At 34.4% G+C, this 27,732-nt stretch overlaps 1 protein-coding gene across 4 annotated transcripts in view; it reads right to left on the bottom strand.

Moving 5' to 3' along the window:
• Positions 1-27,732, bottom strand: part of LOC150096041 (brefeldin A-inhibited guanine nucleotide-exchange protein 3) — a 377,536-nt gene that overhangs the window by 213,386 nt on the left and 136,418 nt on the right. For all 4 annotated transcript variants that reach the window (XR_016549919.1, XM_090408931.1, XM_090408932.1 and 1 more), the window contains exons 18-19: positions 22,090-22,252; positions 6,637-6,789 (exon numbers count right to left, since the gene is read on the bottom strand). Coding sequence is in view for 3 of the 4 variants with exons in the window: in XM_090408931.1 (XP_090265057.1) it covers positions 6,637-6,789; positions 22,090-22,252 (316 nt within the window). In the remaining variant the exon portion in view is untranslated. The remainder of the gene's footprint in view (positions 1-6,636; positions 6,790-22,089; positions 22,253-27,732) is intronic.

Here is a 27,732-nt window from a genome sequence, read left to right as displayed (position 1 = left end):
AGCTTGGAAATGGAGGAAAGAGTACTGTTAAAAGAATCAAAGATGATAAAGGAGACACGAAAACTGAAGATAACGATATCCTAGATGTCTGAAGTAGTTACTTTAAAAGACTTAAATGAAACAAGCATACATATCAATATTTGAGGCAGACTAAGCTATCAAAAATGAAATGTGGAAAGGTAACTGGAGTAAATATGCGACCAGAAATGCTTAAATATGGGAGGTATAAAAGTTTTGCAGTGATTACTCTGCATAATTCAGAGGGGCCTGGTGAGAGAGTTAAATTCCAGATGTAGCACTCTCACAGTTCCCATCTGTAAAAAAAAAGAATAAAGTTGAATGTGAGAATTACAGAGGAATTTCTTTACTAAGCATTCCAGATAAGATTTATGCAAGGACTTTTGAAAAGAGGCTGAAAACAATTGTAGAAGAGAAACTTGGAGAACAACCTGGATTCAGGCCAAATAGAGGTTGTCAAGATCAGATTTTCACTTTATGACAAATAGTTGATCAATCATAGGAATACGACAAGGATGCACTTAAGTTTTGTAGAGCTGGAAAAGGCTGATGACAAAAGTGCCCAGGAAAAAGCTTTTCAAAACACTACAGTTATATGGGATAAATAGAACATTATACAGGGCATAATGTTCTATACTTAAGCTGAAAGTCAGCAGTTAGAATTGAAGTACAGGAAGATGGTTTGATGTAAAGTCAGGGGTAGGTGGTGTGGTTTGTTGTAGTTGGTGGAGTGAGTGGTGGAGACAGAGAGTTGTAGAGCAGGTGCTCTCCCTGGAGGTGTCATGTAATAATAATAATAATAATAATAAAAAGTTAACGAACATGTCAAAAACAGTGGAATAAGCTCTAAACAAAAGCAAAAAGTCAAACTTCCTAATGTCGCAATTCCTTTCAACAAATATAGCTTAAATTCTAACCAAAACAAAGTACATTTCCATTATTTTAACTCTCACTTTTTTTTTATAATTACATATTCATCAATCCTAATTCATTTGCCATAACTGTGTACTTTACAAATCTTCCCATTTTAAAATGGATATATTGTTACAAATATTTCACCTAAGTGTTGATGGTTGTGTTGCTTATGAATGGGTCAAATTCTGAATGGCAAACTAATTTCCCATTTTATAAAATAAATTTTTATCTAAAGGACTTACGAATTTGAAGTTTTGAAAGAACAAGACAAGAAAGGAAATACAGGGTAGGCCAAAAGTTCCTAGGTGATTTGAAATAGTAATAACTCTATTGCGTATGACCTTTTTGAAATTTTAATTACACAAAAAAAATCTACAAAAATTAAGATTTTTTTTTGACATCAAGTGTGAAAAATAATGTCACGTAATGTCTTCTGTTTTCAGCTTCACATAACTGCTTGATGTAGGGTATTCGCCATGACAGCTCTGAGAGTCTGTCGTGGTAAGGCTTGGACGTTGTCTTGAAACTGCAGAGGGGTTCGGAGTTTGTTTCAATACATCTTCCCTTTCAAAATAACCCCATAAGAACTCAGGACCGTGCTGGAAATTCAATAATTATTGAATGATTATTTTCAAAGTAAAACTGTACAATTTTTGTTCTCTGGTTAAAAAAGAGCTGCTTCATCATAAATATCCCAGGCTTGTAGTGTTTTACAATCCGGAAGAAGAAGAAAATAAAAAAAAAAAGCCTAAAAAGTCTCAAAAAAGAGTAATCGATTTTTAAAATCACCTTGTAGCTTTTGGCCTGCCCTGTATATATATATATATATATATATATATATATATATATATATATATATATATATATATATATATATATTCATGTTCTTTCAAGTTTTGCTGTTTTTCCTCCTCAAAAATGTGTGTGTGTGTGTGCGCGCGCATGTATGGTTTGCTACATGTAGAAGATATTTTTGTTATATATATATATGTTGTTGTGTCTTGAATAAACTAAGAAAGAAGATTTAACATGAATTATTCAGGAACAACTTTATTTAAATATAGGCAGAGAATGTGGTGTGTTGGCTATATACTGGAAAGGTAAAATTTTGTACATAACACTAAATTAGGAGAAAGAAATCGTATAACAAATGAAAGAAAATTGTAAGACCTAACCTGTTGTACATAAGAGTCAGATAAAGAAATTAATTAAAGTGTTAAATTTATTTAAGAACCCCATTTCATGTGTTATAAGGTAGCAAAACCTGTAAGCCAGAGTCCAAGATTCACCTTTTGACCGTTCAGTGTTATGTATACTGGGGGGGGGGGGTATGAGAAAGAGAAACCAGGGCGCTTTCCGAGAAAAACACAACAAGTGCACGTGCGATGTAATAGAGGGAGCTGCACGCAGTGACGTAAACCCATGTAACCGCATTGGCAGGCATTGCGTTAGCCGAGAAACACTGAAAAGAGAAAGAAAACAAAAGGGTCAAGCAAACCCCACTTGATACTTTTTTGGTTCCGGTTTCCTGATCGCTCGGATGTTGGTCCAGTCCGCACCTACGGAGAAGTTCAGGTGGTCATTGGAGGTATGAGGCATCTGTCGTAGCATACCAAGTAGGGCTAGCTATTTCCTTGGACTAGGATAGCTGTGTTATGTCGTGCGACGGAAGAACCAAGTAGATGCCGTCCATTCTGGCTAAGCTCCTGAGCCATATCGTCCTTCCCATGGAGAATCCGGCCATACAGTTTGTAGTAGGTGACCAGACAGATAGCAGACTGAGAAGAAGCCTTGATGTTCTAGACAAGGCAGAAGAAAGCATCGAATGTCATTCCAGGGAAGGTAATGTAGACTCTTGTGATATATTTTTCAGTTGAGGAATTGTGTGCTTTCTAGAGAACAATTTTGTGCAATGGACTTATTTCATGGAACTTTAAGATACTGTCTACAACTTGGCATAGGCCCATTTTGTTTGAGAACTGCCTAGCTAGAAAAGCCATGTTTATTCTGTGTGAATTAGTGTTATAATGTTCTCTTATCCTCGTTCTAGTTCTTATAGCAAGCTTACCACTAATCATTACTTAATTTTTCTTTCTCTCTCACACATGCATAAGTCTTTTGTCTCTTATCAGACTAATTTATTTCTTAGGATCATTGCAGTCTTATTGGCCTCTCTATGTTCTAAACGTCAATTTATCACACAACAATCTGATGGAGTTCACCCTATAAGTATTAACACATTTATTTTTTTACTGCGCCAGCTAATACCTAGGCTAGAAAGGATTCTTGCTCAGGGTGACCCCTTCAAAGAGACAATGATAATTTGATCAAGATTAATCTTATCCCTCCACTTGCTTATGTCTTTCTCACAGTCGTGGCTCGCTTAATATATTTATACTCATGGGTTTATCCCGTTTAGTTCGTTGATAATTTTATGAGCGGTAGTTTTGAATTCATATATCATAAGCAGATCAGGCAAGTACATGAATGAATGAAACAATTTAATGAGCTTTAAGGTGATACAATTCAAACAGGTTAATATGGTAGCACTCAACTTAGATCAAAGGCTCTAATTAATTTGTACTAATCACACATATTAAATTGCAATAACCACTAATACAATCATAAAGCATAAATTCATAGGTTAACATCATGCCATTCTGATACACACGGCCATCAGTTAACACAACAGCACAATTTACACATTAAGTTTAACATAATCAGATATCTACTCGGCCTCGTGGACAAACAAATCTTAACACTGTTTTGGACCTATGCCTAGTTGTAGGCTACTCTTACAGTCACTTAAGCTCAGTCCAATATAAATGTCCTCACAAGGAATTCACTCTCTTCTATAACTGGAATTAGTATTTCAAAAGTCTACATTACCATCTCTGTTCTTGAATTCTTATTCAAGTTCCTCCGTCGCACGACAACAGACAGCTATCCTAGAGCAAGGACATAGCTTGGCCTAATACAAACTAAATGCCTTCCGCGACTGGCCAGGAAACTTCCCCGACGACGACCTCGACCACTGTCCGAGAGATCAGGAACCAGGAATCCAGGAAAAAAGATCTGGAATCGTGCTTGCAAGGCCTTTTTGTTTAACTCTTTCCTCTCGGCAAATCTCGATCTTCGGATTCGCGCCAACGCGGTCACGTGTGCTAATGTTGATCACCTTAGCTCCCTCTATTTTTTTCTGCACGTGTGTCTGCCTTCCTTTCTTGGAAGATGCTTAGGTTTCCTTTTCCAATACTTCTCTCCCTCCCCTCTCTCTCATAATGCAGGATGGCAAAAGTGACCCTTGAACCTTGACTCATAGGCCTTGCTAATTTAGTACTAGAGACTGGCTTTTCAAATGGATTTGCCAGCTTACATGGATCTCTATATCTGGTTCACACTTAATACAGATTATATATAAAATATAAAAGCTTACTATACAAATTCATGAAATTCCTAAATTTTAAGTGTTTTGTACTTGTAAACAGCTTACACTTATCCTATTGCCAACGTTTCATATTCTCTGCCTTAGTTGTATTTAAGGTTGTGACCTGAATATTTTATAATAAACACTTCGTAGCTTATTCACGACACAACATTAGTAGTAATGTGTTAGATAATATAACTTGTGACCACATGAGTGTAGAAAGTGTGATAAGTGTTAATGAGATAACGTTAAGTTGCATATAGAGGTGGTCCAAGCAAGACTGATAATGTATTTTGTTTAGTAGTAGTATTGAACCAAAGATATTACTTGAGAATGATTCAGATTACTTAGTAGTAATGCTTACTTGTATAATTTCTTTTATTAATAAATATGTTTCTTAATACCTGACTAATCTGAATTAGTATATGAATTCAAACAGCTACTCATAAAATTACTATCGAACTTAGCGGGAAGAACCCATGTGTATCATTAAACAAAGCGGACCACGACTGCATGTAAGAATTTAGTGAACAGAGATTAGATTTTATTATAGTTTAATTATAGTGTATCATTCTGAGAGAGCCATCCTGAATAAGAGTCTCATCTATCCTCGGTATTGGCTGGCGCAGTTAAAATATAAATTTATCAATGCTTATCGGGTGGACTGTCTCAGAAGATGTGCTAATGGTCACGTCCCATACAAGGACAAAGCCCTAAACATTAAGTAACCAACACATGGTTAAACTATAGAGAGGCCAAAGAACTGCTTGTTGAAAAAGGGGAGAGATTTAGGTCAAAGAAATGAAATAAGTATAGAATAAAGTTTAAAAGAGAAAGATATACGAGAATGAAAGATTAAATTAAATAAGAAAAAGAAGTTATAACAAATGGTGCAGTTGATAGGATATATATAAGAAGATATAATCAAAAAACGATATAACAATGTGTATATATATAACCGATGAAACTAGTCGTGATTTATTAAAGTTTTTTGTTATACTTTTTCGGGTTCTAGTCAGTTAAATTTTAATTTTATTAATGTATACATCCCGAGTCAATCCTAATTACAATAATATATATCTACCTTCTGACGAGGTTAATGTACATCATATCAAGGATTATGAAAAAACTCTGGTAAAAATTGGACAGGTTAGTTTTTCTGAAAAGATGCAAATTTCACTCTGTCATCCCAAAGTTTTTAGAGTTCAAAGAATCGATTCGCACTAAACATGCTTATAATATATATATATATATATATATATATATATATATATATATATAACAAAAATATCTTCTACACGTAACAAACCATACACATTCACCCATACACTTTTAAGAGGAAAAAACAGCAAAAGCCATTATTTATCAGCTATTAATAAGATGAAGAAAATTTAAAAAAACAAATCATTTCATTGGCTTTCTATCATTATAAAAGTAAGACGATTCCATTTATCTAGCAGAAGCCTCTTATTTTTACACATCATGATATTAAATTTAAGCTAAACAATAAGTTTTAACTAACTGAACCAACTCTTAGAATGATATCTGACCATTAGAAAATAGCATCTAAGACTTTAATCTTTGTTAGTACTTCTCCAATTATTAGTCATGCTCTCAAAAATGCTTTTTTTTTTTATGGAAAGTTCAATGTGCATTATTCCTCCTAATAAGCTTAGATAAATTTTTCTGCAATATTTATTTCCAGAAAATTGCTATTTACATTCTATTTTCATTATAATGATAACATAATTGTCATTTTTATGCTATTAAATATTAAAGTACTTAAATAATGATAAGTTTCGCTTCTATTTTAAATGAAAAGAAAAACATCGATATTTTGATTTAAGAAAAAATTCCGTTGTTCGATATTTCTGAATATTAATAAGCAACTTCAGACCAAATTGTGTTGGTATTTCACTATTGGGGACTTAAGAGATATTCTGCTATAAGCAACAAATATATCACTTCTCACTGTTAAATCATTAACATGCTCATCTATTTTATAGAAAGGATGATCATTTTAGAGGGCTGTTGATCTTTTTGAGTATTTAAGCAAAAACCTATGAAATTATGAGAAGCTAATTCAGCTATCTAGGATCAATTTCTGGAACAAATTAATAAGAAGATATTAAAACTATCAATATCAAAGTTATCATATAATGAAGAATGAAATACATATCCACTTTTAGAAGTATTATCTATTCAAGAATATTGAAATATACTCCTCTAAAAGATTTTCAGTTTTTATACTTTAATGTATAGTTAATAAAACTTACCTGCCTCCATAGAAGCTGTGAAATACGTGTTGGTTACAGCTTTTTCAAGTCGGCGATAGTCAGCAAGTTGCTGGGCACCAGGAATGGAACTTCCAAGTCCATCTACATCTGAAATAGTCATAATCTGTCTACTGTCAACACCTAGCGCCAAGCCTGAACAAAAAATTAAACGAATGGAAACGAACTAAAAAAAGAAAATTTTTAAAAAAAATCCAAAAAACAAAAAAAAAACAGAGGAGAAAAGGAACAAAAGAAAAGAACTTAAAAAAATTATAAATAGTAACAAAAAATATATTTTCTTTTCATATTTTTGAAGTCTTGTCTTTGTATTGTTATTATTGGTTTATACTCTATTCGTTTAGATTAACTTCTACTGTTTTATATCTTTCTTTTATCCTATCGTCTGCGCCGTTTGTTATTATTCTTTCTTTTATTATTTATATCTCTACTTATTTGTTATAATACGTTTATTTATATCCTATCCTCGTTCTTATAGCAAGCTCAACACTAATCTTTACTTATTTTTTTCTTCTCTCTCACACATGTTCATAACTCTTTTGTCCCTTATCAAATTAATATATTTCTTAGGATCTCTGCCGTCTTATTGGCCTCTCTATGCTCTAAACGTCAATTTATCATACTACAATCTGATGGAGTTCACCCTATAAATATTAACACATTTATTTCTTTTGCTGCGCCACCTAATACCTAGGATAGAAAGGATTCTTGCTCAGGGTGACCCCTTCAAAGACATAATGATAATTTGATCAAGATTAATCTTATTCCTCCGCTTGCTTATTTCTTTCTCACAGTCATGGCTCACTTAATATATTTATACTCATGGGTTTATCTCGCTTAGTTCGTTGATGATTTTATGAGCGGTAGTTTTGAATTTATATAACATAAGCAGATCAGGCAAGTACATGAGTGAAACAATTTAATGAGCTTCAAGATGATACACAATAATACAATTTAAGCAGGTTAATATGGTAGCACTCAATTTTCAAAAAGGCATATAAAATGTAAAAGCTTAATTTGTACTAATCACACATACTAAATTGCAAATAACACTAATACAATCATAAAGTATAAAATTCATAGGTCATCATCATCATGCCATTCTGATACACATGGCCATCAGTTAATAACATAATAGCACAATTTACACATTAAGTTTAACATAATCAGATGTATACTCGGCCTCGTGGGCTAACAAATCTTAACACTGTTTCGGACCTATGCCTAGTTGTAGGCTACTCTTACAGTCCCTTAAGTTCAGTCCAATATAAATGTTCTCACAAGGAATTCGCTCTCTTCTATAACTGGAATTAGTATTTCAAAAGTCTACATTACCATGGCTGTCCTTGAATTGTTAAGACTTGTTCCTGCCTTGTCTGGTCATCAAGGCCTTCAATATAGTTCGCTTTAGAGGATATCTTCTGTAAAATCTGTGCGAGTAGAATCTCCGCAGGAAAACTGGGAGGTGGCACGGTAACGTCGCCACTGAATGGAAGGCATCAATTTAGTTCCTCCGTCGTATGGCAATGCACAGCTATCCTAGAGTACGGACATAGCTTGGCCCAATACGAACGCTACGACAGACGAACTAAATGCCTTCCGCGACTGGCCAGGAATCTTCCCCGACGACGACCTCAACCACTGTCCGAGAGATCAGGAACCAGGAATCCAGGAAAAAAGATCTGGAATCGTGCTTGCAAGGCCTTTTTGTTTAACTCTTTCCTCTCGGCAAATCTCGAACTTCGCAATTCGCGCCAAAGCGGTCACGTGTGCTAACGTCGATCACCTTAGCTCCCTCTATTTATTTTTGCACGTGTGTCTACCCTCCTTTCTTGGAAGACGCTTAGGTTTCCTTTTCCAATACTTCTCTCCCTCCCTTCTTTTCCATAACGCAGGACAGCAAAAGTGACCCTTGAACCCTGACTCATAGGCTTTGCTAATTTAGTACTAGAGACTGGCTTTTTCAAATGGATTTGCCAGCTTACATGGATCTCTATAACTGTTTCACACTTAATACAGATTATATATAAAATGTAAAAGCTTATTATACAAATTCATTAAATTCCAAAATTTTAAGTGTTTTGTACTTGTAAACAGCTTACACTTGTCCTATTGCCAACGTTCCATATTCTCTGCCTTAGTTGTATTTGAGGTTGTGACCTGAATATTTTATAATAAACATTTCATAGCTTATTCAGGGCACAACAGTATACCATGTTTTGATTATGTAAAAAAATTAAGTGCAATAAAAAAATGGAGCAACAAATTGCCAGACTACCATGAAGATCTCACTTCACTTTCCCTTACTTTTCATAATTCTGAAATTACCAAACGGGATTCTGTTCTTGGCCTGACTTGCACCTCTAGCCTCTCATAGCACAAACACATCTCAACCATAGCTCTTTTTCATAGTTACATGATGATTAACATTCATTTTAATAAATCATAGAGACTATAATTCATAAATTTATAAAAATCAATTATAGCTTCTTTGGCCTCCAAAAACTTGGTATACTTTTCTCTACAAGACACTACTTCTTACATGAACAACTGCTAACACTGTATAGATCCCAAATCCACCTAATCTTAGAATACTGTTCGGCATTTGATGCAGTGAACCTCAAAACCTCTCTAAGAATGCTTGATACCATGCAGAGGAGGGCAATTCAGCTAAATAATGACCCCCCCCATATCTCTCATGTTCACTCCAATCCTAGACATTCAGTTTGCCTTCTATAGATATTTACATTAACAATTTTTTTGCTAAACTGACCGCCATCATTCGTTCACTTTCTTCCAAAACCATAAGAACACCAGCAGCTGCTGTTCATCTATTTATTGTCCAATTTCAAATTCATTAACTTAATCTTGCTTCTGTTCTTTTGAAGAAAAAAAAAAAAAAAAAAAAAAAAAAAAGTATGTCTCATCAAGATTTCTTCACTCTTCTTATTCTCTCTTTCTTGTCCACATATGGCACTCATGTACTATTGTGTTTTTGCAATCCTTTCTCTGTGTGTGTGTGTGGGGGGGGGGGGGGTTGATATATAACACATTAGGTCCATCAAAAACTTTGTCAGATCCTGTCTAACAAGTAAGGTAGTTCTTTTGTTAGTGCAAAATATATATATATTTACAACTGATTTATTTGCAATCAATATCCACTATGTTAAAGTAATGGGACACTAAATTTTTTTAGACAAACACATTATTAGGCACATATCTGTCCTCATGGAGCATACGACCTAAATTGCAAACATAAACAGATAATGCTCTAACATCAAAGGGTACATTGGCATACTGTCAATGGCATATGGAGAGCAACTTTCGTATCAGTAACCTAACTGGTGAAGCCACCAGTAACAAGCTTCATCACCCAAAGCCAACTATAAGCTAAATTATCAGTTAACAGAAATGCAAGGATACCACCTCAGTATCAGAAAATCCATCCTCAGCACTAAAACACACTGGAAGATCCAAGAAACAACAAGAAACCAAAGGGTGCTTGGAGAGGTGGTACAAAAATCCTAGCAGTCTGATGTGGAAACAATCATTCAGGAATTCAGAGTCTACAGGCATACTTCAAGAGCTGTAAACCTCAGTTGCAAGGATAGCTCATAGAGACAACAAAAATCATGGCAATCAACAGTGCAGTGAAAGCAGGATATCTGCATATATTCCAACAAATAATAATATGAACTGAATCCCAAGGTAAGCAATTTATTGTAATATGCTAATGTTTGATAAAGTTGCTATTTAACAATGTTTTCTTTTTGCTTACAGTTGTATATGGCACACACAACATTTTATGTTTTATGATGTAATTTTTTTCTTTGGCAGCTGAAGTCTTGTTTAGATGTAAAAAAAAATTACTTCGAAAATAATGAATGCATAAATTTGTTCATAAGAAGTGGCGATATTGAAATATTAGTGCTAAGCGCTATTACTTATGAGATGCCATTATCAGTGTATTCACACTGAGGAAATAATTATATAAACATCAATGTTTAAACCTTCTGAAGTGACACTCAGCACATAATGAGTTATAGGTCTTGTGACCTTTCTTTTGAGGGCCAGATATTAATAAATACTGTGAAAAAGAACTTCACAGCCATTTCAAATGCAGCACTGAAACATGTTAATGGTGGCACACAATGCATAACGAATTTCTGAGTATGTACACTGAGTATGTTCTGAGTATGTACACAAATGCAAAGAATGATAATGGACTTTGCACAGGATCTACTGTTCCAAAGAGAGAGAGAGGAGAATGTCGAGAAAGAGTATCCTTTATCCTTAATATACAAGATACGGTTCAAAAGTTTGGAGAAAATTAATATAAAATAGCAACCAGAAACAACACTCATAAAAAAATGAACACAATTTAAAATGTGAAAAGATGAAAATTCTATAAATTGACTCTTAAACAACAACAATAACAAAAAAGACTATTAAAGTACAAATGGCAAAAATGTAATTCTCAAAAACCATTATAAGGATGTACAAGATTAGATCATATCAGAAAAGAGTTGAATGTGCACACTCTAAATGATAAAATAGCAGAATAAAGAGAAAACAAACAGAAAAAAATTGAAAGAATTGCAGAAAGAAGATTACTAAGAAAAGTTCTATTTTGTCCTGCAGAAAAGCAAAATCATAGATGACTGAAGTAATAATGGAAGGATAAGGATTGATTCTGAAGCTGGGACTGACATATCCTATCTGTGAAAGAATAATATTTGATATTTTTTATACTTGTCACTGCATTGTGAATGTAATCAATCTTGGATCAATTTCATAGGCATTCTCATTTTATAAATATTTTAAATTTTATTAGATACATATGTTGGAAAAATATGGTGAAAATCTGGTACCTCATAAAAGAGTTTCCCATTTCTATCCTTGCCCAAAATTGATGAGCCTTACTTGAGTTGGTTTGCAATTGTCATACTCTCATCTGTAGTGATGTTTGTTCATATTTGGTTTGAAAATAACTTAAAACTATCCAACAACTTTTTGGCATCACATTAGTTTCACACTCAGTATAATATTCTTACTAAAAAAAAACCATCTCGCTCTCTCGGATCTCCTCATGTCTGAGGACTCATGAGATGATGCTTTGCCATTTCTTTCTCTCCTGTGCTTCTCTTATTGCTTGTTCTAGTTTAAGTCCAGTGATTCTTGATATTTGGTCAATTCACCTGTTGGGGGGTTCCTCTTTTTCTTTTCCCACATGGTTTACCCTGGATGATTACTTTTTCCAGGCAGTTGCCTTCCCTTCTGCATATGTGTCAAAAATATTGCAGTATTCTCTTTTCAATTATGTTTATCAGTCTTGTGTGGATATTCAGTTCTTCTAGGATACTTTTATTTGTTCACTTTTCTGTCCAGGACACTCTTAACAATCTTCTCCAGCACCAGAGCTCAATTCTTCTTCTGTCACCTTTTGTCATAGTCCAAGACTCAGAAGCATAGAGAAAGATCGAAAAAACTAAGATTTCTACAAGCAAATTTTCGTCTTTTTGGAGATGTACTTGTCTTTCCAGATCTTGGTTAAATCAGTCATCACTTTCATAGCTAGTGCTATTCTTCTTCTTATCTCTTTTTTTACATCCATTTTTTTTTGTTATTATCACTCCAAGGTAGTTGAAATGGTAGACAATTTCAATTCCTTCTATATCTATCTCTTCTGCATTGTTTAAAATCATTATTTTGGTTTTATCTTGATTTATTCGTAAACCGTGGTTTAGGCTTTCCCATTCTAATTGATTTAGGATGGATTTTAATTCCTGTTTGCTTGTTGCTATTATCACTGTGTCATCTGCATATTGTAGGTTAGTGATTGTTCGGCCACCTAATTTAATGCCACCATTCCACTTTTCTAGAGATCTTTTCGTTATAGTTTCGCTGTAAAGGTTGAATAGTAATAGTGAAAGCATGCATCCTTTTTCAAATTGGAATGCAGGGGACAGTGAGTTTTCAACTCTTACTGTTGCTTGATTTCCTTAATATAAGTTCTTTATGAAGGTTATTAGATGGTTTGGTATTCCTGATTCTTGGATATCCCACCTCATGCAGTCAAAGGCCTTGGAGTAATCTATAAAGCATAGATAAAAGCTTAAGTTGAATTCCCATGTTTTTTCAATTATTTGTCTGATGTTAGATATATGATCTCTAGTCCCTCGACCTTTTCTGAATCCTGCTTGTTCTTCTGAGATCTGATGGTCTACAAAACTTTGTAATCTCTCCTTAATAATGTGTAGTAAAATCTTGCTGGTATGTGAGATAAGGGCAATGGCGTGGTAGTTTTCACAGTTGTTGTGATTGCCTTTTTCGTATATTTGGATAATGGTGGAATTGGTCCAGTCATTCGGCCATCTTCCTGTCTTCCAGATTTTGTTGCATAAATCATGTATCCAGTTGACTGCATTCTCTCCAAGGTTTTTCAACATTTCAGCTGGTATTGAATCAGGACCTGGGGCTTTGTTTTTTCTTAATTTTTTGATTGCTTGTTCTACTTCACTTTTGAGGATCTCTGGTTCTGTTTCCGTGTTTTCCATAGCTCCTTCATCTTCTTGTTGTTGAATAGCTGGGTCCTTGTAAAGCTCGGTGCAATACTCTTTCCATCTTCTGGCTATGTCATTAGTGTCATTTAAGATCTTGCCGTTTTCCTCTGCAATTATATTAAGTTTTGGTTTGAATTTTTTGAATTTTATATCCTTAAAATCATAATCGATGAAATTAATGATTTTAGATTGCATTTTAGATAGAAAGGCATTTTAGATTGTAAACTTGCAATGTAAAATTCCTGTTTCATGCTCTATCACTCTTCCTATTTCAATCAAGGTAGAAAGCAAGAGAGAGAGAGAGAGAGAGAGTCTTCTCTTCTGCTAGTCTATTCATAATGAAATTTAAGACACTGCTGAGTTATCATAGTGTCTGACATCTTATCAGCTATTATAACAGGTTACTTACTACCAGACTATTAAACTAGCTGTTAAGATGTCAATCGATCAATCAACTAGATCTACCACCACCCTGGATCTGAGTGGATAACATTTCTACTCTCCAACCCGCAGGTTCAAATCCAACTGAGATAAGGATTTCTGTAAATGTCTTTTAGATCATATATGAGTTTGATTTTCCCAAAGTGAAATTACCACTCTACTTAATAAAAGTCTGAAAGAGATTGAAAAATTACTATGATTGTTCAAGGAGAATTGTAGTAAGGTAATACTATATCTTTACAATCTTCCATGAGTGAAATTTTCATTAAAGAAAAATAAAAATCACTATTGTTTATTTTCTCTTCATTTATTTAATTTAATATCAAATCTTTGTTGAAACAAGTAGACCAATGATAAAAGGTCTAACAATAAAGCATTAATGATGTTTAATTTCTATTGTCATGTAATTTCTGATTTTATTTTCATATAATTCTTAAAGTTTTAACACTTGCTTTCAACATATATTATGTATCCATTTGTATTTTATACTTTTATTATACTGTTATTGCTAATATGCACATTAACAATAAAAATTTTCTGAAAATATTTTAGTTAAAATTAACATTTATTAAGAAAATGTGAATGATAACTTTTTTTATTTGTTTAGTTCAATGATAACATATTTGTAACTGAATATAAAAAATTCCCAGGAATGATATTGGATAATAGCACACAAATTTGGTTTATAATCAAAAAGTGGCTTGCTCCTAAACCTTGACCAAAAATAATCCTTGCCTGATTTGTTTTGCAAATGTCTTATCCTTTACCAGTTTCAAATAAGAGGATACTAGGATTATTTTTGGTTTTTTTGGAATGTTTGCTCTAGGACATTAGAGCAAACATTCTGTCTTATTTATCTAGGACATCTTCAGAGCAGACAGACAACAGAAGGAAACAGTTATATACAAGCCCATGACCACAATCAACAAACAATTATGGTTAATTCTCACTATAGCAAACTTCTAGGTAATGAAAGAACAATTTGTTGTAGTGGAACATTTACTGTAGCAATTTCTTTTAGAGCACCAATGATATGGAGTTTTCGCTCAAAATTTTCAGTGGTTTGTCATAATGAGCGTGAACTATACCATAAAACAGGTGTTGTATACCATAAGGACCCTGAATTGTGTGATATTCTATATATATCATCATCATCATCATCAAATTCCTGCCATGTACCCTCAAGGGGTGTACAGGATATGATAGTACTACATGAAAAAAATTACATCATTATTAATTTCCTATCTACAATTGTCTTCCAAATCAGTCTGTTACTTGTCAAGACTCCAACATTATCAGATCTTATATTTCTATCGTCTAAAGCACTTTGTATCGTATCAATCCACCTATATCTTGGCCTTCCTCTGGGTCGTTTTGTTGCCACAATGGCAGAGAACACTTGTTTTGCTAATCTTTCCTTGCCCATTCTATTTAAGTGACCATACCACCTGAGATTAGCTCTGCTAACGCATTCCTGGATGCTGACAATGTCAAGTTCTTTCCTAATATCCTCGTTTTTAATATGATATTGCCATTGATGCCATCTGTTCACGCCTATAATCTTTCTCAGGACTCTCATATCTGTGGTCTCTAGTCTTCGGTCAAGTGTTTTACTGCTGACCCAGCTCTCAGATCCATAAGTTAAAACTGGTTTGAACACTGTCTTGTATACGGCTAATTTAGTGTTCCGACTAATTTCTCTCTTATTCCATATGAATTTATTCAATTGACTTCCCACCATACCAGCTTTACTGATTCTGTTGTCTATTTCTATATTTAATTTACCATCTTCAGTAAAAATCGTGCCTAAATAGCTGAAATGTTTAACTTGTTCCACAGGTTCTCCATTCACAACACAGTTGACATTTTCAATGATTCTGCCTATTTTCATTGTCTTTGTCTTTTTATTGCTGACCTTCATACCATATCTATTACAACAGCTATTCAATTTAGTCAGAGAATCTTGCAGACTTGTAGCAGATTTATTTAGAAGTATAACATCATCTGCATAAAGCAAAGAGCTGACATTAACATCTCCAATTTTGATATCATGTTTAATACCACTTTTCTTCATAATGTGATCCATATAGATAATGAATAACAGAGGGGATAATGTACATCCTTGTCTCACACCAGATTTAACATTAAACCATCTTCCTGTACTTCCTTCAATTCTAACTGCTGACTCACAACTCAAATAAAGACTAGGTATTGCTTGATATAATACCCCATTGACACCATATAACTGCAGCGTATTGAATAGCTTCTCTCTTGGCACCTTGTCATATGCCTTTTCCAAATCGACAAAACTTAAATACAGATCTTTGTTATATTCCCATGCTTTCTCGACTATTTGTCGTAAAGTGAAGATCTGATCCTGACAGCCTCTATTTGGCCTGAATCCAGCTTGTTCTTCACCAAGCTTTTCTTCCACAATTCTTCTGAGCCGTTTCTCAAGTATACTTGCATAGATCTTGCCAGGAACACTCAGTAGGGAAATACCTCTGTAATTCTCACATGCAGTTTTATTTCCCTTTTTATATATGGGTACTATGAGAGCTCTACTCCAATCATCGGGAATTTGTCCCTCTGTCCAGGCTTTCTGAACTATGCAGTGCAGCCACTGTAATACTCTTATACCACCATACTTCAGCATTTCTGGTCGAATATCATCTACTCCTGCTGTCTTTCCACATTTCAAACCTTTGATGGCTTTTTCTACTTCAAGTATGGATATGTATTTCTGACTGCATGCCTGGTCAGTGTTTTTTACCGCTGTGCTGTCATCACTGCTTGTTTCATTTAGCAGTTTTTCAAAGTAATTACTCCATACTTCAAGGATATCTTTTTTTTTCCGTTTTCATGTCACCTTTATCATCTCTAATTCCTTTTACAGCACTCTTTCCTCCATTCTTAAGTTTCTTCAACAACCTCCAGAATATTTTGCCACCTTCTTGATATTTATTTTCTATATTCTTGCCAAAGTCCTCCCATGACTTTTGTTTAGCTAGTTTTACACAGTGTTTAGCATTCTTGCATTTGTCTCTATATTCTCTAAGAGCACAAGCTGACTTATTTGCCAGGAACTTTTGGTATGCTTTCTTCTTTTCCTTCACTGCCTCTTTAACTTCCTGTGTCCACCAGGGAGTTCCGATTTTTTTATCCTTACAAACAACCTCACCACATGCCTCTCTGGCAGAATCAATCAATGTTTTCTTCAGAGTTTGCCACTGAATCTCCAAGGTTTGATTCCTGTTCTCAAACTCTTTCATTTTTTCTTCAATAATCTTTGTGTATTTTAGTCTACAGTTCACATCTGAGAGCTGCTCAACTTTTATTCGCTTTAAAACTTTCTTACATGTTATTCTTTTCAATATGAAATTCAATTTTATCCTGCTCAAGACTAAATAGTGATCACTTCCAATTTCAAATCCTCTGTACACTCTGGTGTCCTGCACCAGGGAGAAAATATCACTATCAACAATAACATAGTCAATGAGACTTTTCTTATTCCTAGCCTCTTCTCTCCATGTGAATTTGTGCACATTTTTATGTTGGAACATGGTGTTAGTAATGACCAGTCCATGTCCTGAGCAGAAATCCAACAGATATTTGCCATTATTATTAGCTTTGCTCTTTTCTCCAAATTTTCCCAAAATATTTTTGTATGTCTCACAATCATTTCCTACTCTGCTATTTAGATCCCCAACAAGGACCAACTTTTCCTTTTTCATTGTGTCAGTTGCTTTTTCTAAAGCCTCAAAAAATTCCTCCACTTCTACCTTAGTAGAACCTTCTGTGGGACCATAGGCACAAATAAGTCTCATTGTCCAGTTCCCCATTCTCATATTTGCCCACATTACTCTACTTGAGACTGCCTACCATTCAAGAAGATTAGCCTCGTATTTTGTGTTGAATACTATGGCTACTCCTTCTTTTCCTTGATTGTCATTGCCTGAATATAACATTTTGTATTTATTGCTCAGAAAGAGCTCACCAGTTTTGGTCTTTTTTGTTTCAGTCACCCCTATTATGTCGATCTGGTACTTATCTAATTCCTCAGCTAGCTCCATTTCTTTGCCATTCAGGCTTCTTACGTTGATAGTACCGATCTTTAACTCTGGTGATGTTGAGTTGGGGTTTATTTTCAGATTTGTTCCAGTAGCTGACTTTTCGCTGTTCGCTCTGGTTCCCTGGTGAAAACAACGGGGGCCTTGTTTAACCGGGCGACGCCCCAGCCGGCATGAAATTTTGTCATGTTGTACCATCATTCTATATTTTGGTTTAACCAATAAGAATACAATTTGGTCGGCTAAATCCCAAATTGCCAGCCCATCCTCGTCCGTTTAGTATCCAAGTAGATACCTAACAGGGTGCACCACGAGAAGGTGAGGATTGGACATTAGGTCAGAAGCCCTGGTCGGTTCTCCGCATTCCTTTAAAGGCTATGTGGAGGTCTCCTCTCAGTTATACAGCTTTGACTCTTAAGCTTTGACCCTTTGAACCTATATATATATATATATAGAATATCACACAATTCAATAATATATATATATATATATATATATATATATATATATTCATTTTAATATAAACTGACTAAAAATCCAAGAATTATAACAAATTGAGATTTATTTGAAAACGCAACATGTTTCATTGCGATTGACTTCATCAGGCATTAAGAACATAGAAAGCTATTAAAAGACACTGAAAAAAACACTGAGACACTCTAAAGCTATAACAATTATAAAGCTATAATATTCGACTGTAAATTACAGTTATTATGAACTTGAGCTATAGTCCGTGTTAAAGTTCTATTGTTGTACACTTGTACGTGTGTGTGAACCACGTGATCTCCAGTATCTGATAGTAGAGCTGAAAGAGTCAGGCAAATTATAGCTGAGATTATTGTTCATACGAAGAGGGTCCAAGATGATTTCTTTTGACTCGACAATGCAGCGTTCTACCTCATTGTGACAAATGTGAAGTTATTGTCCAATTTACTTCATGTTGGTGGCTTTCGTTGTTTGTGTTTATTGAAAACAGGACATGGCCTGATAGGGCAGTAGCTCTGGTTCTCTTGTAAGCAATGTCTCTCTGGTGTTTCTCAAGGCGTAGGAGGATAGATTTCTCCGTTTGGCCATTGTAAGGTTTTCCGCATTCACATGTGACTTTGTATACACCTGGGAATTGTAGAAGGTTGCGAGATTGTTTCAGAAATAAGATCAAGTTTTGCTGAAACTTGATCTTATTTTTGGAAGAGTTGAGAAGCATGTTTGTATGTTAAATTTCTTTAAGATTCTACTCAGTTTTTTGGATAGTGTGCTGATATATGGCAGGGAGATATAACCTTTGGAGTTGTCCTGTGTCTCTACGTTGACAGTGGGATAATTGTTTATTGATACTTTTTAAAGAGTAGCCATTGCTTTTAAAGGTCCTTTTAAGATGTTGTAGTTCTTTTTTTAGTTCTTCTTCATCTGACAGTACAGATCTTGCACGATTTGCAAGAGTTGATATAATACCCAACTTTTGCACTGGATGGTGATGTGAGGACACATGCAAATATCTGTCTGTGTCTGTTGGCTTTCTAAATATAGAGACTTTTATTGATTCAGGCATCTTGGTGAGTTTAACATCTAGGAAACAGAGGGAACTATTTTCTTCAATCTCCATGGTCAAGTTGATATCCTGATGTAGGTTGTTTAAGTGGTTAAGAAACCTGTAAAGATTCTCAATACCATGCTCCCATATGAGGAATATATCATCTACATATCTAAGCCAAATTCTTGGTTTTAAACTAAAAGAGGAGATTGCCTTTTGTTCAAAATCCTCAAAATGAATATTGGCTAATATAGGAGAGAGGGGGGCTTCCCATAACTAATCCTTTAACCTGTTTATAAAGTTTACCTTTGAATTCAAAATAGCCAGAGTTTACACAGTGAAATAGTGGAGAGAACATTTTATTTGAAATCTTGTTCTTTAAAATATGGAGAACTTCTTGGGTCGGAATGTTGGTAAAGAGTGCTACCACGTTAAAGCTCACCATGATGTCAGAAGATTTGAGTTTTAAGTCCTTGATTTTAGAGACAAAATCTGTTGAGTTTTTAATATAAGAAGATTTTCCCGCATAAGCTTTTAACAATGATGCCAGATATTTAGATAACCTGTAGGTGGGTGAGTCAATGCTGTCTAGCTATGGGAAGCCCCCTCTCTCCTATATTAGCCAACATTTTTTTCGAGGATTTTGAACAAAAGGCAAGCTCCTCTTTTGGTTTAAAACCAAGAATTTGGCTTAGATATGTGGATGATATATTCCTCATATGAGAGCATGGTATTGAGAATCTTCACAGGTTTCTCAACCACTTAAACAACCTCCATCAGGATATCAAATTGACCATGGAGATTGAAGAAAATAGTTCCCTCTGTTTCCTAGATGTTAAACTCACCAAGATGCCTGAATAAATAAAAGTCTCTATATTTAGAAAGACAACACACATGTACAGATATTTGCATGCATCCTCACATCACCATCCAGCGCAAAAGTTGGGTATTATATCAACTCTTGCGAATCGTGCAAGATCTGTACTGTCAGATGAAGAAGAACTAAAAAAAGAACTACTACAACATCTTAAAAGGACCTTTAAAAGCAATGGCTACTCTTTAAAAAGTATCAACAAACAATTATCCCACCATCAACGTAGAGACACAGGACAACTCCAAAGGTTATATCTCCTTGCCATATATCAGCACACTATCCAAAAAACTGAGTAGAATCTTAAAGAAATTTAACATATAAACGTGCTTCTCGACTGTCCCAAAAATCAGATCAAGTTTCAGCAACTACAAACAATCTCACAACCTTCTACAATTCCCAGGTGTATACAAAGTCACATGTGAGTGCGGAAAACCTTACTATGACCAAACAGAGAAATCTATCCTCCTACGTCTCAAGGAACACCAGAGAGACATTGCTTACAAGAGAACCAGAGCTACTGCCCTATCAGGCCATGTCCTGTTTTCAATAAACACGAACAACGAAAGCCGCCAACATGAAGTAAATTGGACAACAACTTCACAATTTGTCACAATAAGGTAGAACGCTGCATTGTCGAGTCAAAAGAAATCACCTTGGACCCTCTTCATATGAACAATAATCTCAGCTATAATTTGCCTGACTCTTTCAGCTCTACTATCAGATACTGGAGATTGTGTGGTTCCACACATGCACAAGTGTACAACAATAAAACTTTAACACAGACTATAGCTCAAGTTCATAATAACTGTAATTTACAGTCGAATATTATAGCTTTATAATTGTATAGCTTCAGAGTGTCTGAATGTTTTTTTCAGTGTCTTTTAATAGCTTTCTATGTTCTTATCGCATGACGAAGTCAATCCCAACGAAACATGTTGCGTTTTCAAATAAATATCAATTTGTTATAATTCTCGGATTTTTAGTCAGTTTATATTAAAATGAACATATCCCAACTCCGAGTTAATAGTAGTAGTCATATATATATATATATATATATAAATGAATACAGTTGTAAATAATATGAGAGGCAGAACAAGGTATCTTTAACTAGGAAGCAAAATAACTTGCCATTCAAAACAGGTAAATTATTGGGGTTTGGAGGACTTGCAAATACATGCCAAATAGTCCAATCCCACATAAGATTATTAGAAATAATGGAAGTATTAGATTCAGATTTAGATAAAAGCTCTACATTTAACACCCAAATAAAAATTCTTATTGTTCCTATTCCAAAGAAAAAATAATTAGCCAAAAATTGGAAAATCACAGGAAAATTACTCTGTTTTTGGTAATACTGAAAGTATACAACAGAATACTTCAGAATTGAATTTTATGTGATGTCACTGCTGAGAACAAATCAGTCTTTTTTTTTTTTTTTTTTTTTAGTATAAGTATTATACAATAAATCCACTTTGAAATTCACTCTTACCTTAATTTATTGATTTTAAAATGGCTTCATTAGAAAGAGCAAAAAAAAAAAGTTTATTATACTACTATGATATAGACTCAAAAGTAAAATAATTCAAGCCACTGTTGTACTGCATACAGATTATGCATTTTTTAATGTTACTAAAAAATTATGTATTGGCACATTTGGAAAAATCATAATTACATCTCAGAATATCACTGGAGAACATTTAACTGCTGGGCGCAATATAGATGTTTATCAAACAATTAATGTAATATTAAGTTCATCAGATAACTTTTGTTTATACTACATAGATCTATTGTAGTTCTTTTTTCAGGCATGTATATCTGATTATATCATATCATGTATTATAAATATATGCTTTTCAAGTAATTCTTCTATTACTACTTATTTAAAGCTTTCATAAATGCATAATATCATAAAAATATTTAGGAAAAAGAAAATTATTATACAGAGAACGGCCTTACCAGTTAGTAGATTAATTAAAGCTGAATTCTCAGTGGATGTAGGATTATACCCTCCTTCTTCTAATAAATTAATGCATAGAACTTGCTGATAAAGTTCTGCCAACCATGTGGCAGACAAATATACCAATACTCCACTGCCATGAACCTCTTCGACAAATTGTTGCTGCAAATTAAAATAAATGATTGGGAAAGTAAACTAAACACAATTGTCACATTTTTTAAAATTATAATTTATGAAATAAATATAAACAATAGCTTGAACTGTGTGATTAAATAAAAATATTCTCTTTACTTAAATTCAAAATAAATGATAAACTAAAAAATAACAAAAAATTATAATACTAGAAATTAAACTAGCCTCACCAACATTAAAGAAAGGTTTTATGTCATTAAGTTATACAGAACATATAATTAGAAATAGTTTGAAAACAATTTTGCTGAAGTGGGTGTCTATAAGGCAATGCTTATTCACCATTCATATCACTTTTGTAGGTTTTCAATAAATACTGTTATATAAATAACATGATCAGTATAAAAGAAAATATTAAGCAATTTTTGGCAATGGAGCAACCCCCCCCTCCTTTTTTTTTTTTTTTTTTTTAACAACAAGGCTTAACAGTTAAATTTAGCAAGGTTTAAAAAGAAAAGTATTAATTAACATACCTGTGTCTTGAAAATATATATGCTGAAAACTTGACTAAAAACTTCATTAGAGCTGAAATAGTATGCAATTTAGAGTGGTGGGTACTAGACAGTAACAAATGAGTGTGGGAAAAACATGAAGATGAAACAAGAATTTTAAACCAATGATGAAAAAGTTAAAACCTACAAGATGCATATGTAACCTTTGGATTTTAAAGAACTGAGAATGAAACTAAACCTATTTTATATATATATATATATATTAAGCCAGCAACAAACATGAGGGGTGCTGGTCATTTCATTATGCTGAAAAGTCATCAGATCAACAAACATCAATGGCCAGCACCTATCATTTGTTGGCTTACTACATAATAGGTTTTGTTTCATTCTCAGTTCTTTAAAATCCAAAGGTTACATATGCAGCTTATACTGGAATTGTGATGAATGAGGTAGAGGTAACTAGTCTATTACAGAACCTCAATGTCAATACATCTGTGGGATTGGATGGTATACCAGCTCGTGTCGTACGTGAAGCGGCCAAAGAATTGTCAGTGCCCTTGACCATTATGTTTAATTTGAGCCTCAGGACTGGGTCAGTCCCAAGGGGGGTGGAAAGAGGGGAAAATAGTTCCACTGCACAAAGGTGGTTCCAAGGCTGCTGTTGAAAATTACCGGCCAATCAGCATAACAGGAATCATTATCAAGGTCTTAGAGAAAATAGTCAAGAGGAAAATACAAGATTGGATAGAAGAAAATGGGATACTGTATCGGGGACAGCATGGTTTTGTGAAGGGTAGGTCATGCCTCAGTAACTTGCTCACGTATTATAACACAGTGACGGCTGAACTGGATAAGGGTAATGGGTTTACAGTGATTCTGCTGGACCTTGCTAAGGCCTTTGACAGGATACCACATGGAATTCTAATCAGTAAATTGCAGCATATGGGAATGGACATAGGGTTGGTGAGATGGATAGGAGGGTGGTTGACGGAGAGATATCAGAGAGTGGTTTACTCAGGAGTAGAGTCCACAAGACGGCCTGTGACTAGTGGTGTACCACAAGGATCTGTTCTTGGACCACTGCTGTTTAATTTGTTCATAAATGATATAGGAAAGGATCTGAGAGGAACAGTTCATTTGTTTGCGGATGATGCGAAGTTGGGTAGGGCAATAGTGAATGCAGATGACGTCAAAATTTTGCAGGATGATTTGGATAGATTGGAGGTCTGGGCTAGGGAGAATGGATGTCAATTTAATGTGGCAAAATGTAAGGTTATGCATTTTGGGGTGAAAAGATGGGAGGCAGTTTACTGCATTGGTGGAACCGTGCTCCAGGAAATTGATGAGGCACGAGATTTAGGAGTGTTGGTGGATAAGGAATTGAAATTTAGGGGACACATTGCAAAAGTGGCCAAATCAGCTCATCAAATCACTTGGTTGCTGAAGAATACGTTGTCAAGCAGAGACAAGCAGGTTATTGTTCCTCTGTATCGAGCCTTGATAAGACCTCATCTCGACTACTGTGCTCAGATTTGGTCACCTAGGTTTCTTCTTGATAGGGAGGAGGTGGAGAGGATCCAGAGGCGAGTGACCAAGATGATAGCAGGTCTGTGGAATGAACCGTATGAGAACAGGTTGAGGATTTGTGGGTTGCAAAAATTGGTTGATAGGCGGAGGAGGGGAGATATGATTGAGACATTCAAATTACTGAAGGGTTTCTATAAAATTAATTCAGAAGATATTTTTGAGAACAGGGCTGGTTGTGGGAGGACTAGGGGACATCCATGGAAACTGGGCAAAAGTGTGGTTAGTAAAGGTGTTAGAGCTGGGTTCTTTACTTTTAGAGTAGTGAATGAGTGGAATGCGCTCCCTGAGTCTGTGGTGGATGCTGTGACAGTGAATGAGTTTAAGGCGAGGTATGATAGATACTGTATGAATGTCGAATAGTTGTGATGAAAATGATTTGGGGCCTCCCTCGATGAGTCTAATGACTCCCTGGAGTTTCCCGTAATAATAATAATAATAATAATAATCTTTTAGGTTTTAACTTTTTCATCACTGGTTTAAAATTCTTGTTTCATCTTCATGTTTTTCCTACACCTGTTTGTTACTATCTGGATTGCATGCTGTCTCAGCTCTAATGAAGTCTTTAGTCGCATTTTCAACATTTATATTTTCAAGACACAGGTATGTTAATTAATACTCTTCTTTTTAAACCTTAGTAAATTTAACTCTTAAGCCATTTGTTAAAAAAGGATCTGCTCCATTGCCAAAAAAAACTGCTTAGTATTTTCTTTTATATTGTAAACATTTCAGGAGCATCACAAATTTCAGTAATCTAAAGTATTAACATGATCGATTTTGTTCATGGTATTATCTATTTAAAAGTATACATGAGGTTTAAGAGTTGAGTCAATATCTAAATTTTCACATAATTAAAAAAAAAAAACTTCTGGTTTAAAGTAAGCAAGTAAAGTAAGATCACATATTACTAAAAAGTATGTGATCCTGCAAAACTCAAAAATAAGCATTTTTTAACAAGAAAACAAATAAGAGATCTGACTTTATCACCGGTAATCAACGTTGGCTATTACATATTTTGCAAAAAAAATATATATAATAGCTAACTTGCAATACTTAATTGCACATCTGATTTAATTGTGCACACTTCAGAGTTAAACTTCAAAAGTTGAAGTTTAGCTCTGAAGAAATTTGTGTTTTTTTACTGAAAAAGAGAGTCAAAACGCTTCACTTCGGTGATGCAAAATTATTCAAATTAATTGGATATTGAATCCAACATTATTTTAAAGCCGAATAGAGAAACTACAAGAGTTTCAGAGAAGCCACAAGAGTTTCATACCGAATATAGATACTATAAAAAGTTTCGGCAGATACAAGCGTAAGCCAACCTTTCATGACAGGGCAACTCATAGTAAAGGTGGAGTAAGCTCCGATTGCTATCCTTAGAATTTTCCCATAAGGTAAAACACATCTCTTAGGAGATGCATGATGTTATATATTATGGGGGAGGTCACTACCTAGACTTGTTTCAACCTTTTTTGAGGTCTTGTCAGTGGGAGCTAGACCAAGAATACTCAGGATGAAGTGATGCAGAACTTATACTTTACTGTATGAATTGCTAAAAAAGGTGTGACAACACAATAGCACCAAGAATTACTGAAAAAGAGAGCCAAAAGGCTTTTGGCAATGCAAAATTATTCAAATTAAGTGGATACTGAATCCAACATTATTTCAAAGCCGAATAGAGAAACTACAAGAGTTTCAGAGAAACCACAAGTTTCATGCCGAATATAGATACTATAAAAGTTGCGGCAGATACAAGCGTAAGCCAACCTTTCATGACAGGGCAACTCGCAGTAAAGATGGAGTAAGCTCCGATCACTGTCCTTAGTATTTTCCCATAATGTAAAACTGACAAGACCTCAAAAAAGGTCAAACCGGTCTGGGTAGTGACCCCCCCCCATAATGTATAACATCATACATCTCCTAGGAGATGTGTTTTACATTATGGGAAAATACTAAGGATAGTGATCGGAGCTTACTCCACCTTTACTATGAGTTGCCCTGTCATGAAAGGTTGGCTTACGCTTGTACCTGCCGAAACTTTTATAGTATCTATATTCGACATGAAACTCTTGTGGTTTCTCTGAAACTCTCGTACTTTCTCTATTTGGCTTTGAAATAATGTTGGATTCAATATCTACTTAATTTGAATAATTCTGCATTGCCGAAGTGAAGCCTTTTAGCTCTCTTTTTCAGTAATTCTTGATGCCTTTTGTATTGTGACACCTTTTTTAGCAACTCATACGGTAAAGTATAAGTTCTGCATCGCTTCATCCTGAGTATTCTTGGTCTAGCTCCCACTGATGAGACCACAAAAAAGGTCGAAACTGGTCTGGGTAGTGACCTCCCCCCATAATGTATAACATCATACATCTCCTAGGAGATGTGTTTTACATTATGGGGAAAATACTAAGGACAGTGATTGGAGCTTACTCCAGCTTTACTATGAGTTGCCCTATCATGAAAGGTTGGTTTACGCTTGTATCCGTTGAAACTTTTATAGTATCTATATTCGGCATGAAACTCCTGTAGTTTCTCTATTCGGCTTTGAAATAATGTTGGATTCAATATCCACTTAAATTTGAATAATTGTATTTTTTTTTTTTTTATCACACTGAAATCCGATTTTCAATTAAAATACATATTAAGAGGGATTTTATTTTAAATATAATTAACTGGAATGTTTAGAGAAATCCAGAGGAAAAAAAACAAAATAAAATGCAACTAATCTATACTTGACAAGAAATTATATTGTCATTTATCCACGCATAAGCAAACAAAGTTTGTATTTGAAGTATCTTCCTGACTAGGTTGTTGACAAATGCCTTAATATCCCAACATAATGCAAAGCACACTTCCTTTTGGAAATGTATATTGTTATTCAGACAGGTTTTAACCTTCACTGAGGTCTCACCAGTGGGAGACAGGCCCAGAAAGATACCAGGTTGAAAAAAGGTTTGTCACCTTATTATTGAAATATTCTGGATCAAGCCTGCCTGGACCCAAGCAAGCTGTTACAATTTCTTTATTCAGATAGCTTGGTGCATTCTATTCAGTCTTCAACTGGGAACAATGCAAGAAACATACAGAAAATCACAAATTTAAAATCTACATACATATTTACAAAATTTCAAACTAAATAATAAAGTATTTTTATACAAAAATATAACTTCAATGGATAATGATAAAAAGTAATTCTAAAAATGTAAACTGATAGGGATCTCAAAGATAGAATTAGTGAAGAGAATGGGCAGGATTAAATGGACTTTAAGGAAGATATAATACAACAAAGACCGATAAAATCAATTCACTGCTTAAATAAAAAGGAAGACAAAAGCAAAAGAGCAAGAGTGGTAAGGTTTTGAACACACAAGATTAACAGTTATATATACCCTTAGTCCAATAGTGCTTGCAACA

The sequence above is a fragment of the Typopeltis vanoorti genome, chromosome 19, assembly GCF_054136105.1.
Source record: "Typopeltis vanoorti isolate ZY-2024b chromosome 19, IOZ_Tvanoo_1.0, whole genome shotgun sequence".
Classification (NCBI taxonomy): Eukaryota; Metazoa; Arthropoda; class Arachnida; order Uropygi; family Thelyphonidae; genus Typopeltis; species Typopeltis vanoorti.
Note: the sequence above shows the minus strand (reverse complement) of the source record. Positions and strands in the feature narration are given on the sequence as shown.